Below are 19,782 nucleotides of genomic sequence, written 5' to 3' on the forward strand. Positions count from 1 at the left end.
CCTGACCAGGACATTGGTTGTTATATAAAGTCTGATACTATTATGTTTATGTGACAAGGCAAGGCAAGGCTCAGCAAGTGACACAGAAGCAACTTCACCTACCAGTATGGAATTCTCAGTCAGGACATTTTCCTTTCAAATCTATGTAACGTCTGAAATGATGATTCCACTTAAAACTGCATTGTGTACATCACAATTCCTATATATCAACATAAATATTTATTACAATGCCCCACCAAGTTTATTTTTTTAGTTGAAAGTTTTACGTTACTTCTGTACGTTTTTGCCCCTGTCTGGCTTTGACGCGGCTTGTTTTGGTTTTACGCTAGGCTCTGGATGTAGTTAAACAGACCAAAATTGCCGAAGTTCTAGGCAGTGACTATAAGGAACACCCACCAAACAATCAGGTCCAGGGGTATAGACGTCGCTCTAACAGCAGGGACCGAATTCCCCGTCGGGACCCCGTGGATAGCATTGATAATGGTGATGGTGAAGATGTGAGTATAGGTCTCTGATGGTCAGGGAGGGGCTCTGAGTAGGGCCATTCGTCAAGTAATTCACAGCCAGTGTCCTTTGTGAAATAGGCCTCCAACACGATGAATTCTTCCAAAATTGCAGAACTAATTGCTTGGGCAGTAAATCAAATTCTACTAATACTGTAACATGCTTCAGTCTACATATGACAACGTTGGGACTCCAGAAATGTTTTCTGTTTGCTAAAAGTGTAATTATACAAATATTAAAATGAAAAGTAAAATAAGTTGGAACTATTTCCCATTTGTTTCACAAATAAATCTAGAATATTGTGGTCAAACTGTCCATGGGCTATTATAAGACAAATGTCCATCTATTGGCTCACTCCCATCTTTGTCTGTTCCTGCACCCCCTCGGAATGATAACCTGGTAGTGGGATTTCTTCCAGTTTTAGTCCACCTTAGCTTTACCTTGCTTGGCAGAATATCATTAACAATAAAAATAATTTTCCTCATAGTTTTCCTCATAGTTCCAGAGCTTATTTTACTGCATGGTAGTTTTGGGTTGGTTTTTTTTTCTTTCTCTTTTTTTTTCTTGAAAATTTGGATGTTGGGGATTTTTTTTATATTGAAATTTTGTTTTTTTGATCATTGAGAAGATTTATTTCGAAATTTAGGCAGCACTTTCCAATTAGAATTTATACATGATATGCAATCTTAAAAAAAAATAATGTAAACATTGGTATTGTAGGCAAACATTTTTTTTTACTGCAGAGGGCAGGGGTCACTAAAACGTGCTTATCCCTCTCCGTATATTTACTATAGAAGTATCTCAGATAACTGTCCTTAAATTTGTTCTGTTTATCAGTAGATAAATAATGTATGAAGCTTTAGTATGAAACCAGTCCGATATCATGATCAAAGCATGCCTGTTTGGGATTGGGATTTGCATGAGGAACACAACCAATTACCTACTACAATCATTTCTAGTTATGATAAATTTGCCTGCTTATACAATGAAATGCCTTGGTAGATTTTGTCAGTAGACTGGGTGAACATGGCTGTGTATTACTTGCCTCCATCTGACCTAGGACCAAACACAGTTTTGACTGACCAGCTTTAGCCTCCAGTAGACTGACCCCTTTTGCACTTACCTCTGATCCCTATGTCCACCATATTAGCTAACATGTACCGCCTCACTACCCCATTCTCATCAAGCACTTTGAAGACTAAGATCACCATCAGCATCGCCTAAACAGACTGCATGCATGTTGATTGTTAGTAAACACAATAAATACAGAGTGACAGTTTGATTTCACCAACATTAAATTAATATGTGAGGGAGCTGTTCTTGTCCCAACTTCTGTACTTCGAAGAAAACTACATGTAGGAGTAAATTAAACTCTTCTCGTCAAAGGTTGACTAGTTTTTACAGACCTCTGTTGCTGTACTTCTGTTTTTGAAGATAAATGCTGATGGTAGTCTAGAATTTCTTGTGTTGTTGTATTTCTGTAAATTCTTTTGTAAATTCTTTTGTAAATGTATGATAAACTGAGAATGTTGTAAATAGTGGAGCACTAACACCCTGCGGGCTTCCCTGCATGATCATCTTTTGTTCTCTAACTGAATCATCTGTGTTGTTGGTAAAAGTCTACAGTAGAATATCTCTATAAGTTGTCGCGTTCTTCATTGACTCCTTATATGTATAAGTTCTAATATTTTTGTTTTATTTCTGTTTTGATTTTCAAACGGCATCCTTCACTTTGATGTAAGTTTCAATAATTATTTTCCCTTTTTCTTTCTATACTGCCACCAAGACTTAAGTAATAATTTGATTTCCTGTTAATCTATTTTTAGGAGTAACCATTTGAATATGTTATCAAAATTATTTTTAGTGAATAACTGAAAAGTCAGTTCAAAATCTGATATGCTTTTAGAAAATTATGACAAACTGTCACAATACAGGAGCAGGCTTTCATTCTGGAAACAATAAAGATTTCATTGGCTCCAAGTGTTTTTTTTAGTGGATCACTAAATGCTGGCATCCTGCATGCAGAAATGGTCTGTCAAAGACTATTGTCAAAGAAATCCGTACAGGACACGCAAATTGTTACGGTAGCCTTGGAAGCAGAAACAGATTTAAATGTCCTCTGAGTTAAGGGATAAAATTATTAAATTTTAAAAATCTTTTAAAAAAATCTAATAAAAAAATTATAATCTGTTTAAAAATGAACACAAAAAAGAGAGTGAAATATAAAAAGGAATTTTTCCAGTCAATGGTAGTGGGTTTTGATGCCATTTCTGTAAAAAACTGACATCTTTAAAATTTCCTCTCAAGGGGAAATTAAAGCGCAGTGGCTCATTTTCCAAACTGAGAGCTTCCATAAGACGAAGCAGTGCTAAATTGGTGCAGAAATTGAAAGGAAAAGGTCCAGGGGAAGAAAATTCCGGCAGGTAAGCAAGCGACTTTGTTACTACTTCTTCGCTAAGAGGAAGTGTATTCTCACTAGACCTTGTGGGTGTCAATGCAAACCTGGGCCACAGAAAACGTCTCTTGGTGTTAGTAACTATGCCTAGCCTTGCCTTGCTTATGTTATAGGTAGTTTCCTTGTAAATATTGTCGACAATATGTATGCGACAGGACCCTACGCTGTGTTGAGGACGTGGTATTTACCTTGTATTAATGTATACTATTGAGGATGTGGTATTTAATTTGTAAAAACATATATTCTTTACAATGTATAGATATTGTAGAGAATGTGTATTTATCTTTCCAAATATATAATCTTTACGAATTGTTTTGAGGGTATGGGATGCCTGGTACAAATTATTATGTTGTTATCTGCTAGTTTTACACAAGGTATTGCTGTGTACCAGTTTATGTGATATTGTTGGTGGAAGAATTTATTTTGCAATGAATCTTGTTTGACACATCAATATGCTACTGTATTTAGTGTAGATTTTAAAAAGAACTGGTACATTGAAATATCAGGCTTTGTTAACTGAATTATGATTGATATTAATTTCCAAATTAGAAATAACTAGTAGAGTGTCAGACTTTGGTTTCACAAAGTATATCATCTGTCATTGTTTCCTCAAATTGCCCTATAGGGAAATCTTCACCTTCTAAGGACTCCCACTTAGGGAAATCATTACAGAAGTTTCCCAGTAGGGAAGTTTCCCAAACTTTAACTTCCATGTCAAATTTCTTCATAGTTCAGGAGGTAACTGTTGACCAATCTTTGTGAAGCCAAGACCTGGTTGTTACATCTGGGTGTAGTTTTGGATTTTGTTTTTCCTTTTATGTTATAACTTACTGATTTGTGTTAACATAATAAATACAATATGTATGTACATAATCAAAATACTAGAATATTAACATTGTTCTGATATAGACTTAACAGGTGTATACATCACACTAGCTTACATATACTAGCAAGGCAAGGAATTAAGTCTTTATTTCTTTGTTACTTTCCCCCTATTTGTCTATTTTATTTTCTTACTTTGAGATTGTTATCTTTTTTTTATTTCAACCTTTGATATAAAGTTCTCCTTTTTTGCTTGCTTTTCTACATTTTCTTCGCCTCAACAGTTGGTATGACACACCCATACCCCATTACTGGAATTCGTCCGGGTCAAGGTTTGTGTCTCGTCTCATAATGCTTTCACTATCAGACTCTCCAAATCATTATCATCCTCCCACAATCAGACACGGCTAAATTAGCATTATCCTTTTAAAAATCAGACTTTGCTAATTAGTATTATCCTCCTACACCACAATCATACTGTCTAAAACTTAAACCATCAGACTTTCCAAATAAACATTATCATCCAACATTCAGACTTGGCTAAATTTGAATTATCATTCCAAAATCAGATTTGGCTAAATCAGATTCATCTTTTAAAAATCAGACTCTCCAAATTAGCATTATCCTAATTCACAAACACTGCTTGTGGAATGATAAAGCTAATTTGGAGAGTGATTTTCAAGTTAGCATTATCCTCCCAATGTCAGACTGCTGAATGAACATTATCCTCCCACAAATAGATTCTCCAAATTAGCATTATCCCTCCTAATCAATCTCTCCACATTGGCATTGTCTTTCCACAATTAGAATATCCAAATTAGCTTTATCCTCCTACAATCAGAATATCCAAATTAGCTTTATCCTCCTACAATCAGACTCTGCTAATTAGCATTATCCTCCTGCACTCAGGCTAAGCTAAATTAGTATTATCCTTCCGCATTCAGACTCTGTTTAAATTAGTAATATCCTTCTATTAGTAATATCCTTCTAAAACCAGACTTGACTAAAGTAGCATTATCCTACCACATCCAGACTCTCTAAATAAGCATTATGCTCCCAATATCAGACTGCTAAATTAGCATTATCCTACCACAGCCAGACTCCAAATTAGCATTATGCTCCCAATATCAGACTGCTAAATTACATTATCCTCCTACAGTCAGACTCTGCTAAATTAGCATTATCCTACCACAGCCAGACTCTCCAAATTAGCATTATGCTCCCAATATCAGACTGCTAAATTACATTGTCCTCCTACAGTCAGACTCTGCTTAATTAGCATTATCCTTACTAATCAATACTCTCCAAATTACTTTTGTCCTTCCACAATCAAACTCACCAAATTAGCTTTTTCCTACCTAAATTATACTCCAAATTAGCTTTGTCCTTCCACAATCAGACTTGTAATCCTTCCACAATCGGATGGCTAAATTAGTTTTTCACTGTCAGCATTATTTTCCAAAATGAAGTAATTGATTTTTCCTGAAAGCTTCAGATCTTTCAATCACTTTGACCTTAGACCTTTTGGTATATTACAAAATGTAATTCCATTCTAACATATTGTTTTACAAGATTTAACATATTACCGGTAGATGTATCTGTATCCAGAATAACAATGCCTGACTGTACAACTTCTATCTTGAATAATGTAGTACAATGTTATGTACTTCAGCTTCAATAAAGTATTGTTGTTTTGTTACTTATATTCTATATTGTACCCTGTATACCAGCATTTAATCATTACACAATTGTTTGAACATAGACATGATACACAGGCGTCTGTGTATGCTGGTTTTCATAGTACAACCAGATATTATAGGACTCCCTGCATACTGGTAAATCATTAGTCAACACTTCTGTTCATACCTACTGTTCATTTTGAAAAGCATGTAACATTTTTCACCTGTTTAAAAGGTACCTGGAAATATTTGTCATTATGCTTTGTAAAATCTTCAGTGTGCTAATATATATGTTGATGGAATTTTTTTTTTTTATTTTTTTTTTGTGATGAGGAAGAAATATATGTACCAAGCCCTGTCAGGTAACCATCACACACGGACTGCATCCAAAGTCGTCTTGTCATCTCGTCTTATTAAAATGGGGAAATGTTGGGTGTTATACAGCTAGTGTTTGGTACATTTCCAATTATAATCAATTATTGATTATGGTGAATTCCCTGTCATGAGTTGATGACTCCAGAGAAAACTGATTTTAAAAATATTAGATTGATAAGTTAAGAGGTGTGTACATTTACAAGTAAATTAAGATTATAATAGAAGTCAGCCAATTGAAAACGATGAAACATCACGTTAAAACGTTTCATTGATCAATGAGAATTGATGATTTATGTTTAATCTATAATCAATTATGATTTTGCTCTCAACTCCGAGCACTAAATTCATGTATAGCAAAGCTATCGAGTCTTAAATAGAAACATATCATTGCTTGTCCTGTGTATTTAGACCTGTAAACCAGGATATCACCATTACAAACCAAAATGCACACCTTTATTTCAGAGAATTGGGATTATTTTCCAGATTGATTTGGATTCATTTGGAAAATCAGATGTGAACTGGTGAATTAAAATATTTGCTTTCTATTGTTAAGAATGTTGCAATGATAGCCATGATTTTAGAGCTGTTTATGAATCTGTCTTTGTTTTACAGTGATATAAAGAGTGTAAAAGAATAAATATGGTCATACCTCAGAAAAAGACTACAAAGAAATTTATCCTCTGATTAACTTTATTTAAAAGACTAAAATCAAATCAGATGGACAACATATTTATGTTCTTGTTACAAATATAAATCAGTAGAGAAAGTGGTACTACATGTCCCTACCGACCACTTTAAATATCAGAGGTAATATCCTTAAAGCCTATGTTATTACTGAACTATAGATGTTTTATATCGTCTCATTCTTATGTTTTGTAGTATGAAAAGGGCAAGCTCCTTGTCGGTTCTCAACAACTTAAACAGTAGCAGGGATGATAAACTGAGTGTAAGTATAAAATGTAGGAGGGATGATTGAGTGAAAGTATGTACAGTAACAGGGATGATAAACTGAGTGTAAGTATAAAATGTAGGAGGGATGATTGAGTGTAAGTATGTACAGTAACAGGGATGATAGACTGAGTAGTGTAAGTATGTACAGTAACAGGGATGATAAACTGAGTGTAGTATGTACAGTAGCAGGGATGATAGACTGAGTGTAAGTATGTACAGTAGCAGGGATGTGTAAGTATGTACACTAGCAGGGATGATAAACTGAGTGTAAGTATGTATAGTAGCAGGGATGATAAACTGAGTGTAAGTATGTACAGTAGCAGGGATGATAATCTGAGTGTAAGTATGTACAGTAGCAGGGATGATAGACTGAGTGTAAGTATGTACAGTAGCAGGGATGTGTAAGTATGTACAGTAGCAGGGATGATAAACTGAGTGTAAGTATGTACAGTAGCAGGGATGATAAACTGAGTGTAAGTATGTACAGTAGCAGGGATGATAATCTGAGTGTAGTATGTACAGTAGCAGGGATGATAAACTGAGTGTAAGTATGTACAGTAGCAGGGATGATAGACTGAGTGTAAGTATGTACAGTAGCAGGGATGATAATCTGAGTGTAGTATGTACAGTAGCAGGGATGATAAACTGAGTGTAAGTATGTACAGTAGCAGGGATGATAAACTGAGTGTAAGTATGTACAGTAGCAGGGATGATAATCTGAGTGTAAGTATGTACAGTAGCAGGGATGATAAACTGAGTAAGTATAAAACATAGCAGGGATGATTGAGTGTAAGTATTACAGTAGCAGGGATGATAAACTGAGTGTAAGTATGTACAGTAGCAGGGATGATAAACTGAGTGTAAGTATGTACAGTAGCAGGGATGATAATCTGAGTGTAAGTATGTACAGTAGCAGGGATGATAAACTGAGTAAGTATAAAACATAGCAGGGATGATTGAGTGTAAGTATTACAGTAACAGGGATGATAGACTGAGTGTGAGTATGTACAGTAGCAGGGATGATAGACTGAGTGTAAGTATGTACAGTAACAGGGATGATAGACTGAGTGTAAGTATGTACAGTAGCAGGGATGATAAACTGAGTGTGAGTATGTACAGTAGCAGGGATGATAGACTGAGTGTAAGTATGTACAGTAGCAGGGATGATTGAGTGTAAGTATGTACAGTAGCAGGGATGATAGACTGAGTGTAAGTATGTACAGTAGTAGGGATGATAAACTGAGTGTAAGTATGTACAGTAACAGGGATGATAGACTGAGTGTAAGTATGTACAGTAGTAGGGATGATAATCTGAGTGTAAGTATGTACAGTAGCAGGGATGATAGACTGAGTGTAAGTATGTACAGTAGCAGGGATGTGTAAGTATGTACAGTAGCAAGGATGATAAACTGAGTGTAAGTATGTACAGTAGCAGGGGATGATAAACTGAGTGTAAGTATGTACAGTAACAGGGATGATAGACTGAGTGTAAGTATGTACAGTAGCAGGGATGATAAACTGAGTGTAAGTATGTACAGTAGCAGGGATGATAAACTGAGTAAGTATAAAACATAGCAGCGATGATAAACTGAGTGTAAGTATGTACAGTAGCAGGGATGATAATCTGAGTGTAAGTATGTACAGTAGCAGGGATGATAAACTGAGTGTAAGTATGTACAGTAGCAGGGATGATAAACTGAGTGTAAGTATGTACAGTAGCAGGGATGATAAACTGAGTGTAAGTATGTACAGTAGCAGGGATGATAATCTGAGTGTAAGTATGTACAGTAGCAGGGATGATAAACTGAGTGTAAGTATAAAACATAGCAGGGATGATTGAGTGTAAGTATTACAGTAACAGGGATGATAGACTGAGTGTGAGTATGTACAGTAGCAGGGATGATAGACTGAGTGTAAGTATGTACAGTAACAGGGATGATAGACTGAGTGTAAGTATGTACAGTAGCAGGGATGATAAACTGAGTGTAAGTATGTACAGTAGCAGGGATGATAGACTGAGTGTAAGTATGTACAGTAGCAGGGATGATTGAGTGTAAGTATGTACAGTAGCAGGGATGATAAACTGAGTGTAAGTATGTACAGTAGCAGGGATGATAAACTGAGTGTAAGTATAAAACATAGCAGGGATAAGAATCTGAGTGTAAGTATGTACAGTAGCAGGGATGATAAACTGAGTGTAAGTATGTACAGTAACAGGGATGATAATCTGAGTGTAAGTATGTACAGTAGCAGGGATGATAATCTGAGTGTAAGTATGTACAGTAGCAGGGATGATAATCTGAGTGTAAGTATGTACAGTAACAGGGATGATAAACTGAGTGTAAGTATGTACAGTAGCAGGGATGATAATCTGAGTGTAAGTATGTACAGTAACAGGGATGATAAACTGAGTGTAAGTATGTACAGTAACAGGGATGATAGACTGAGTGTAAGTATGTACAGTAGCAGGGATGATAAACTGAGTGTAAGTATGTACAGTAGTAGGGATGATAATCTGAGTGTAAGTATGTATAGTAGCAGGGATGATAGACTGAGTGTAAGTATGTACAGTAACAGGGATGATTGAGTGTAAGTATGTACAGTAGCAGGGATGATAAACTGAGTGTAAGTATGTACAGTAGCAGGGATGATAATCTGAGTGTAAGTATGTACAGTAGTAGGGATGATAATCTGAGTGTAAGTATGTACAGTAGGAGGGATGATAATCTGAGTGTGAGTATGTACAGTAGCAGGGATGATTGAGTGTAAGTATGTACAGTAGCAGGGATGATAGACTGAGTGTAAGTATGTACAGTAGCAGGGATGTGTAAGTATGTACAGTAGCAGGGATGATAAACTGAGTGTAAGTATGTACAGTAGCAGGGATGATAAACTGAGTGTAAGTATGTACAGTAGCAGGGATGATAAACTGAGTGTAAGTATGTACAGTAGCAGGGATGATAATCTGAGTGTAAGTATGTACAGTAGCAGGGATGATAAACTGAGTGTAAGTATAAAACATAGCAGGGATGATTGAGTGTAAGTATTACAGTAACAGGGATGATAGACTGAGTGTGAGTATGTACAGTAGCAGGGATGATAGACTGAGTGTAAGTATGTACAGTAACAGGGATGATAGACTGAGTGTAAGTATGTACAGTAGCAGGGATGATAAACTGAGTGTGAGTATGTACAGTAGCAGGGATGATAGACTGAGTGTAAGTATGTACAGTAGCAGGGATGATTGAGTGTAAGTATGTACAGTAGCAGGGATGATAAACTGAGTGTAAGTATGTACAGTAGCAGGGATGATAAACTGAGTGTAAGTATAAAACATAGCAGGGATAAGAATCTGAGTGTAAGTATGTACAGTAGCAGGGATGATAAACTGAGTGTAAGTATGTACAGTAACAGGGATGATAATCTGAGTGTAAGTATGTACAGTAGCAGGGATGATAATCTGAGTGTAAGTATGTACAGTAGCAGGGATGATAATCTGAGTGTAAGTATGTACAGTAACAGGGATGATAAACTGAGTGTAAGTATGTACAGTAGCAGGGATGATAATCTGAGTGTAAGTATGTACAGTAACAGGGATGATAAACTGAGTGTAAGTATGTACAGTAACAGGGATGATAGACTGAGTGTAAGTATGTACAGTAGCAGGGATGATAAACTGAGTGTAAGTATGTACAGTAGTAGGGATGATAATCTGAGTGTAAGTATGTACAGTAGCAGGGATGATAGACTGAGTGTAAGTATGTACAGTAACAGGGATGATTGAGTGTAAGTATGTACAGTAGCAGGGATGATAAACTGAGTGTAAGTATGTACAGTAGCAGGGATGATAATCTGAGTGTAAGTATGTACAGTAGTAGGGATGATAATCTGAGTGTAAGTATGTACAGTAGGAGGGATGATAATCTGAGTGTGAGTATGTACAGTAGCAGGGATGATTGAGTGTAAGTATGTACAGTAGCAGGGATGATAGACTGAGTGTAAGTATGTACAGTAGCAGGGATGATAAACTGAGTGTAAGTATAAAACATAGCAGGGATAAGAATCTGAGTGTAAGTATGTACAGTAACAGGGATGATAGACTGAGTGTAAGTATAAAACATAGCAGGGATGATAATCTGAGTGTAAGTATGTACAGTAGCAGGGATGATAAACTGAGTAAGTATAAAACATAGCAGGGATGATAATCTGAGTGTAAGTATGTACAGTAGCAGGGATGATAAACTGAGTGTAAGTATAAAACATAGCAGGGATGATAATCTGAGTGTAAGTATGTACAGTAGCAGGGATGATAAACTGAGTGTAAGTATAAAACGTAGCAGGGATAAGAATCTGAGTGTAAGTATGTACAGTAGCAGGGATGATAAACTGAGTGTAAGTATGTACAGTAGCAGGGATGATAGACTGAGTGTAAGTATGTACAGTAGCAGGGATGATAGACTGAGTGTAAGTATGTACAGTAACAGGGATGATAAACTGAGTGTAAGTATGTACAGTAGCAGGGATGATAGACTGAGTGTGAGTATGTACAGTAACAGGGATGATAGACTGAGTGTAGTATGTACAGTAGCAGGGATGATAAACTGAGTGTAAGTATGTACAGTAGCAGGGATGATAGACTGAGTGTAAGTATGTACAGTAGCAGGGATGATAGACTGAGTGTAAGTATGTACAGTAGCAGGGATGATAAACTGAGTAAGTATGTACAGTAGCAGGGATGCTAGACTGAGTGTAAGTATGTGTGGCATCACTTGTTCAGTATATTGAGTGTAAGTATGTGTGCACCATTTCAAGAAAACATACTCTTAACCATGACTTTAAGTAAATCCAACAATAGCTAGAAAAACAAAAACAAACCTTTAATAGAGGTCAATGAAAAAGGAGAATAAAACCAAGTCATCTGGAAGGGTAAGTGTATCCTGCTTTATTGACCACACTCTTTCAATTAATGTCACTTTCTCAAATTAAGAACTGAGGTAGTGGCAATGAATATTATATTTTGATGTTACTCAGGGTTTTTGGTGGTGTTAAATGTTAGTACAGCATCAAGTTCTAGTCAGTTGTTGAATATATGCTTAAAACAAATACCCTGGATATCTATATTCTATACTTAACTTAGTTTTAAGGAGTCATTATCAAATTTGAGTAATTGTGTTAGTTCACTCATCTGTCAGGCCAGTTACAACAATAGAAGACATTTTTTAAAGCATGTTTACATTGTGTTATTACAGGAAAGTCGGCGATCCTATGGTGACTTAAGTACGCGTGGACGGACAGCCAGCTCAGACCAGCTGACGAGTCGACCCTTTTGATGTTAATCGTGATTAAATAACACTTAAAAACAATGTACAGTGCATCCTCCATCTCATCATTGTCAGCAAACGTGTCATCCTCATCGCACACACTGGTCTCGTTGGCTTCAAGGCTTATTGGTTTTGTCGCCGTCGCAGTTGTCTTCTCTTGCCGTGCTGTTTGTACTACTCTTGTGACATCTGTACACAGGCTTTTACAATGTATATCTTCCTTACATTGTATAGAACACAGTTCAGTGTTAAACATTGTATTACAATAGTGATACAACGTCTGTAGAAAGAATACAGTATGAAACATGTATTTATTATAGCACATTTTAACATCTATCATACTGACCACGGTAAAATTGATACTTAGTACTACATGTAGCAAAAATTGATACTTTGTTCTACAGTGTTGGTGCATCTCTATAACACTTTGTTTTCTCTAGTATTATATATACTCGTTTCTTAAATCACAATAAACAATTATATAACTGTATATCAGGGTATTATAACTAATCTGGTAATACTGGTATATTACTGTCTGCATTAGGTTGTCTTTTACTTGTGCATGGATGACAAATATAATGTTTATTGTGTTGAGGTCAGACAGACAGATACACATGCACTTGTAGACACCCAGAAATGCTGTACTGGGCTATAATAGTGTGTTAACAAAAAACTAAGAAATTACATTCCGAACAATGATATATAACTATGGTATACATAATCAAGGTTTACCCAAAGAAAGATTGAATCCATTTTAAAATTTATTCAGTGTGGGGTGGTTAAAAAGAAAGTTATTTATTCTTTTTGAATTTATTTCATTTAACTTTGATTTTAGTAAATTTTATTTAAAGCCATCTTGTTGAACTTGAGTACGTAGGTATCACATAATGGTGAAATTATTTTAAAATTTTCACCAAATAGCACAGTGACCTTTCCTCAGTACCAACATGAAGCTGTCCTGACTCAGAAACTTGTATTAGTAATTTTGTTTCTTTTTAATTAATGAATTGATTATGATTGGTTCACTGGTGTGAGGGAATAAATACTTGCATGCCTTAAACATTATGTTGTGTGCAATAAAATATAAATGCGGATATTTTGAGTGAAAAAGAAGTTTGAACAAACCACGTTGTAATACAGCTCCTCCAGTAATCACCTGTGAATTAAACTTTTAAGAGAAATATACTAATAAACCAAACTGATAGTATTTAATTTGATTTAGAGTTTTAACAATGAACATGTTGTGGTCTGAGTCAGGACACAGGTGAAATGTGGAGGCTCGGTCACTGGGCACCTAAAAAACAGAGTTCTTTTGTTGAAATTATGAAAGACACTGCAGGAAATTTACCAAGTGCTTATTAGATATGTATGTATCTCGTTAGTGTTGCCACACTCAGACAGTGTGTTCTACAGTAGATTTGTGATGACTGATGCTTTAATTCATCTTTACGTTAGTGCAATACAAGTGTGACATTAACAGCCCGTGGCTGTTTCATCTGTAGTAAATCTGGACCAGTCGGTCAGGGATGAGTTAGGACTCCCATAGTAACACACTCGTAGGCCTCTAACTAGGCTGTCTCGTCCACCAGTCTCCAGACAAGTACCAACAACTTGTGTAGAAGTCATGAGATGTATGGTATCAATTCAGTACTTTGTTATCGTTGATGTATTCAGTATGACTTCCACCACAAATCAAGGTTATTGATGAAATGTAATTCCTGTAACAGTATGAGGAAATGTTGATCCTTATTATACTTGACATTTTGTATGGCTTTTTGAAAGATTATGACAGGATTTGTTTTGTTATTTATATTTAAAGGCTGCTTCGAGTAGATTATTCTTCAGGAATTGGTATTTGTTTGTCTTTATAAAGGCTGTTATCATATGTCACTTCATCATCTACCTAGATTATCTTAATCACTTGATCAGTGAAAAGCTCCCTGGTCCTTTACTTCAAAACTATGTGTATTCCTTAAAACAGGCAGGTTTGGAGACACTGATGAGTATTATGATTACATGAAAGTATGTCATGTTAGTTTTACCAGAAATGATTTTATCAGGATTTTAAAATTGTTGTTTAACTGTGATGAGCCTAATCACCTTGAACAACTGGGTGCTGGAGATAACTTAAAAATCTTACCCTTGGATTCCAACCTAGATCCACTTTGGTCACCTCACTCTTCATTTTTCATTTTTCATTGATACTTAAAATACATGGAAGAACAAAAAGGTTTTTTTTTTTTTTGTTGGGGAGGGGCGGGAGGGGGATTTGTTGTTTTGTTGTCATGGTGACTTGGAGGGAACTTTTTCTTGCAGTGTGATACTTACTGTTTGAAGATGAATGAATTATATAGAAGATTCTTTAATTAAAATTAAATATGCCCATGACATGATTATTTAAACAGAAGTCTGTATAGGTAAACATAGAAGATGGTTTACTATCCTCTGAATCTTCTCATTAGTCTAAATGTTCATTGCTCTTAAGATTCTAATATTCACAGGATCAGTTTTCATGTTCAATATTGCAATATATGGATTGGAAGGCTATGTTAAACTTGGAGGTTTTGAATGCATGCGATAAAATATACCAATCTGAGACGGTAAGGTAGAAGTTGTCTGCCCTTGTTGCATAGCTATACAGTAGAATGTATTAATGAGACGTATAAAGGGTCACAACTCTATTCATTATGATGCGGTAGTTCACGCTCAGGCTTAAGATTAGTTGTAAGTGCGAGTGTCTGATCACAAAGAATGTATGAGTGGGTGGAATTATATACAATTTAATGCAAATATTATAATCTTTGTGTATGTTTTGTTATGGAAGTTGTAACATAAAATGCTGGTGATTTTTGTCATTGTGATAATTATAGTATTCCTTTTCAAGGAAAGAACAAATAGAAACTGAATTCCTTGATGAAGAGAAAATGTTGATCATTGCTTTGGTGTCTTGTTATTTTGTGCAGTATAATCTAAATGATGTGCTTTGGAAATCTGAAGCTGTTGTAAGAGCTTCAAAATAAAACCTGTAGTGTGTATCTCACCTCGCCTTTTTTCATTATTTTGTTGTGGGGTTTACCTTAATCCTAATTAATGATGTTTAGTTTTGATCTCATCTTTTAAATTATACCTTGGTTTTATCAATATTTTGTACTACACCTAAACTGGGGCTCGTAAGCATTGAAAGAAGTTAAAATTCACACTACTAAAAAAACAGTTTATTTTCTGTTGGTCAACACATATTGTCGGGTTTCTTAGTAGTCCTAGAGATACGATTCAAAGTTAAAGGTACAGCTATATATGTTGGACGTAATTTGACAACCATACAATGTTTGTATATAGTTTTACACTGCATCTAATGCAATATATATGTGTAGCCTTTACGAGGTGGTAATGTATGCAATATCACATATCTATGATAAACCTGTAGGTTCTAATCCCATCTAAACATACCAATATATATCAGACTAAGTAAAACATTTATATTGGTACCAATTAAATTCACATAAAAGAAATATGCATGTAGTTAAACTATGATATTTAAAAGAGGGAAAACAAAAATGGCATACATTGACACTGTTTGTCGAGTGTTCATCAGTTGTGAATAGAACCGGCTGCTACACTGCATGTTCACTGATCTAGCTTCCCACAGTGTTTTTTAATTCTTATTATGATAACCGATTTGATTGGTTGTATGCTTGTAAATACTACCACCATTTGAATGGGTTGCTATTTTTGTTGATGGTATGATTGAGTTGTTTGTAAGTTTCAGTTGCCGGCTTTCTACCTCTGTGTATTAATGAATGGAATACAAACAATTCTAGCCAGTCTTTTTTGTCACCAACTGCCAATCATAGCTGTGTGTATGGTTGAATGGAAAACACACAATTCCATGATTAATTTATTAAACTACATTTGGTCATACACGTGTCTTTGTTATTATTTTTGTAGATGGTATACAGGTTCTACTCAGAAAACAAACTGTTTCAGCATATATTTTGTATATATGTTGCATTGTTTTGAAGATAATGAAAATTAACTTGTTATACAAAAGTAACATTTTAATGTCTAATGAAAAGCTGAAACTTGATTTATTCACTGACAGCATCAAACATGACTTTTAAGACAGACTTCAGTATCTGACCTGACATTGGCTACAAAGTTATCCACATTTACTGCAGATTTTACCAATGCACTGCTGTATAATGTCATCTGTGGACACTACATCTATATATTGTGTTTGTGTTATTGGCATTTAATTCCTGAACATTGCTCAATACAAACTTTGACATCAAGGGGAAAGAACTCTACAACAAAATTAATCTAGACAATGCTGCTTCCCAATTAAGATATCAAACGAGGACAACATGCCTATATTATCTCACCTATCTGAAGGGGAAAAAAGAGCTTAGTTCATGGTGCATCATCAACTTTGTCTTTGTATCCATCAACTCTACCGTTTTGAACAGTTTGTTCTCAATTTTGAGACCCAAGATCATGAGTATATAAGCATACCGAGATGAAGGGCTACCAAAGTTGTTCAAATGAAACATCTTGACCTATTTTTAAGGTAACCAGTTAGCCTACTGTCATGTTGGAATGGCAAAGCATTCACATAGATGCCCGGTGTTGAGCACTAGCACTGTAGTACATACTTGCCAACTTTCCCGATTTAGTCGGGAATTTCCCGATTCCAGACTCCCTGCCCCGTCTCCCGATCGTATAGATAAAACATAGTGTATTCTCCCGATTTTGGAGAATATGTCTTGATAACCCCGTATGGAGCCCCTATTCATCTTGTTAGATTCACTTAGGCCTATGACAGGTAACGCTTGCTGGCTGTTGAAAGACATATGTGTGGGGCATTGGTCAGTTAACTGACCTGCTCACAGACCGTAACGAAATTCTGAAACTTCACTGACTGCAAGGGTGACAATACCCCGATAAATAAACAATTAATTAAAACCAATTAAGCTGAGGACGCGTGATGGTTTTGTAGCAGGTCAGTCATGGTTGATTAAACGCTTGTAAATGGCTTCGTATACTGCCTTTGATGTCAAGCGCATAAACGACCTCTACTCGACAGTATATCTCGGACAGAAAAAGTGAAAACAACACTGGCAATGTTATCAACGGAGTATCGAATGTGACAGATTACTTATTGAAATGTTAACTACATTTAAACATTGGCTGATCTTTAGATAATTAGCACAAGGAAATAAATTCACAATAACGACCATATAGACCGAAGGCCTGGTTGCCGGTAGGTAACGTCGTTTCAATCACCGTATCATCAGCATACTTAGTGTCAATTAGCAGAGACTTATTTTGGCAGAAACTTTCCCAATTCACATTTTGAACGACAAAAACATGTCCACAAATATTCACTTTCTTAAACTAAATACTGTCATGTTAAAACTTTGATTTTAAGTATCAGTCCCCACCTACAAAGCACAGAGTTGTAAGCCTATAGTGATTACAACTGCTGGTACAGCCCTTTTTATTTTTTTTGTATTATTGTCTTTGTTGTAATCCAAAGAAACATTTGAAATTTCATTCAGATATTATATTGTACTCTAGATATTTATCGTGACATTTTAGGTATTTTCTTTTGAAGTTTACTGCCAGAGAGAAAGCTTGATAGAAAGTGATATCATTGTGATAATTTGCATTTAATTGACTGACATCTATCTTACAACATACTTTTCATAACATATCTAAGTAAATACTTTTATTTAGAGTGAACAGTGAGTTAAATCATTTCCAGAAATAATTAAAAATGATGTAATTTTGCAGCTATTTTTTGTAATTTGTTGCTTATATAATTATCTTTCCAAACTTAAATAAAAAAGATCATTGGCCAAGTTTGAAATAAGGTTTTTTTTTCACCCTTTTTTTCAGTGAGGGAAGGAAGCTTAAGTGATCATGCAAGGAATTTATTTTCCAATAGCAAATTATCTCCCCCTTAGTTTTTGTTTGCTATCTGTGTCGCGCGTGAAATGTGTTTTCCGGTCAAAAATGTCGCTCACGCACTTTCTCCCCCATGAGAATTTTAAAAAGTTGGCAAGTATGGTAGTAAAACCATGAAAAATGCATTTATTCTTTGGATTAAAATTAATACCGCTTTTAAATACCATAATTTGCATGGAATTGATTAACATTGAACGAAACTTTACGTGAATCATTAGACTTCCAAAGAAAGAATTATTTATTTTGCGTGACCTTATATTTTGTCATTACATTTGCTTGGCCTTTTTTCACGAGGAGATAACTCTATACCGGAAGTGTTATGGGCAGAAAAATGGCGGGAGAAGGAGAAAACATCGAGATGGCAAATACAGAAGAAAATGCCGACGACACGCCAAGTCAGGACCCCGATGTTTGTGATTCTTCAGCACAAGAGTCCAACTCTAATGAGAGAACAATAAAACTTCCAATGTCAAGAGTGAAGGCCATAATGAAGAGTGATCCCGACGTTTCTTTGGCCAGCTCTGAGGCGGTAGTGGCTTTGGCTAAAGCAACCGAAATGTTTATACAAATGTTATCTAAGGATGCTATCAACAGCACTATGCAGAGTAAAAGGAAAACGCTACAGCGTAAAGACTTAGATACAGTGATAGACACCAGGGATTCCTATTCGTTTTTAGAAGGAACGTTAGACGGTCCTTGACGAACGTCGACACAAACATAACGGCGGGGTCTGTGGAACTCTCGCCCTCATTTTGCGGTGTCGAACATTGAGATTCCCAATGCGGTTGTTGACGAACTGCGACGCTGACGGTGCTTACATGTCACAGGCGGTCATCTCTGCTAGAGGCCTATGCAGTGACGTGTCGCACAGACCTAAGCATCTGTTAAAAACTGAATAATAGAACAACACATTTATTAATGTACCTTGGTATACGTACTGTACATGCAGGCGGAAATGAACTCAAATTTGATATACAGTGACGTGTGAGACGGAGAGTTTAAACCACGTGACAGTGTATAAATAACTGATAAATAGTAATTCCTGTGATTAATATGTATAAAAAATGTTTACAACAGAAATATAATATAGTCTTGACTCATGATATATAGTCTTTGTTGTACTCGACAAAATATTACAACCATATGGTAAAATTACATCCTAACCAATTACCAGTAACGGTTGGGAACTCCTGGAAATGTTGATGTTTTATATAAAAGCACATTCATGATCAATTGTAAAAAAATATTTTCAAGTTCTTAGGAAATTGAGACTAGACTTTCTAACAAGTTCCCAAATTGTTAAGACTTCCATAGGTACCGTTGCCCCTGCACCAATTGAATGTCTATAAGAATAATGATAAAACTAATTTTTTCCACAAGCATCTAAAACAATTATCGTTGTATATATAACTAGTGGAACTGGACTGGGTCAATCGTCTGCGACCAGGCCAAGGTAGCTAGATCAATATGGTAGAGCATCTGGCTAGTGTTCGGAGGTTCCGGGTTCGAACCCTGGTCTGGTCGTGCTTTTCCCCTCTTCTATAACATATAGCGCCCAACTAAAATACCCACGGAGGTGGTATCGGGTCTCATGCATGTGTGTCTTCGTGGTCAAAGACTTTGTTGAAGGAGGGAGGAATATAGCAGAACTAGACTGGGTCGATCGTCGCTGACCAGGTAGCTCAATTAGTAGAGCATCCAGCTACTG

The 19,782-nt window shown here is 35.8% G+C and overlaps 2 protein-coding genes across 4 annotated transcripts in view; both read left to right on the top strand.

Moving 5' to 3' along the window:
- Positions 1–16,028, top strand: part of LOC117323800 (kinesin light chain-like) — a 54,657-nt gene extending 38,629 nt beyond the window's left edge. For all 3 annotated transcript variants that reach the window (XM_033879254.1, XM_033879256.1, XM_033879255.1), the window contains 5 exons: positions 330–497; positions 2,812–2,927; positions 4,066–4,113; positions 6,715–6,781; positions 12,036–16,028. In XM_033879254.1, the coding sequence (XP_033735145.1) occupies positions 330–497; positions 2,812–2,927; positions 4,066–4,113; positions 6,715–6,781; positions 12,036–12,116 (480 nt within the window). In that variant the 3' untranslated portion in view covers positions 12,117–16,028. The remainder of the gene's footprint in view (positions 1–329; positions 498–2,811; positions 2,928–4,065; positions 4,114–6,714; positions 6,782–12,035) is intronic.
- Positions 16,029–18,376: 2,348 nt separating this feature from the next.
- LOC117323802 (DNA polymerase epsilon subunit 4-like) lies at positions 18,377–19,179 on the top strand. The gene has a single exon (XM_033879258.1). It carries the CDS (start codon positions 18,394–18,396, stop codon positions 18,772–18,774), a length of 381 nt encoding a protein of 126 aa, XP_033735149.1. The 5' UTR covers positions 18,377–18,393; the 3' UTR covers positions 18,775–19,179.
- The last annotated feature ends 603 nt before the right edge of the window (positions 19,180–19,782 follow it).

Source organism: Pecten maximus, chromosome 3 (genome assembly GCF_902652985.1).
Source record: "Pecten maximus chromosome 3, xPecMax1.1, whole genome shotgun sequence".
NCBI classification, from domain to species: domain Eukaryota; kingdom Metazoa; phylum Mollusca; class Bivalvia; order Pectinida; family Pectinidae; genus Pecten; species Pecten maximus.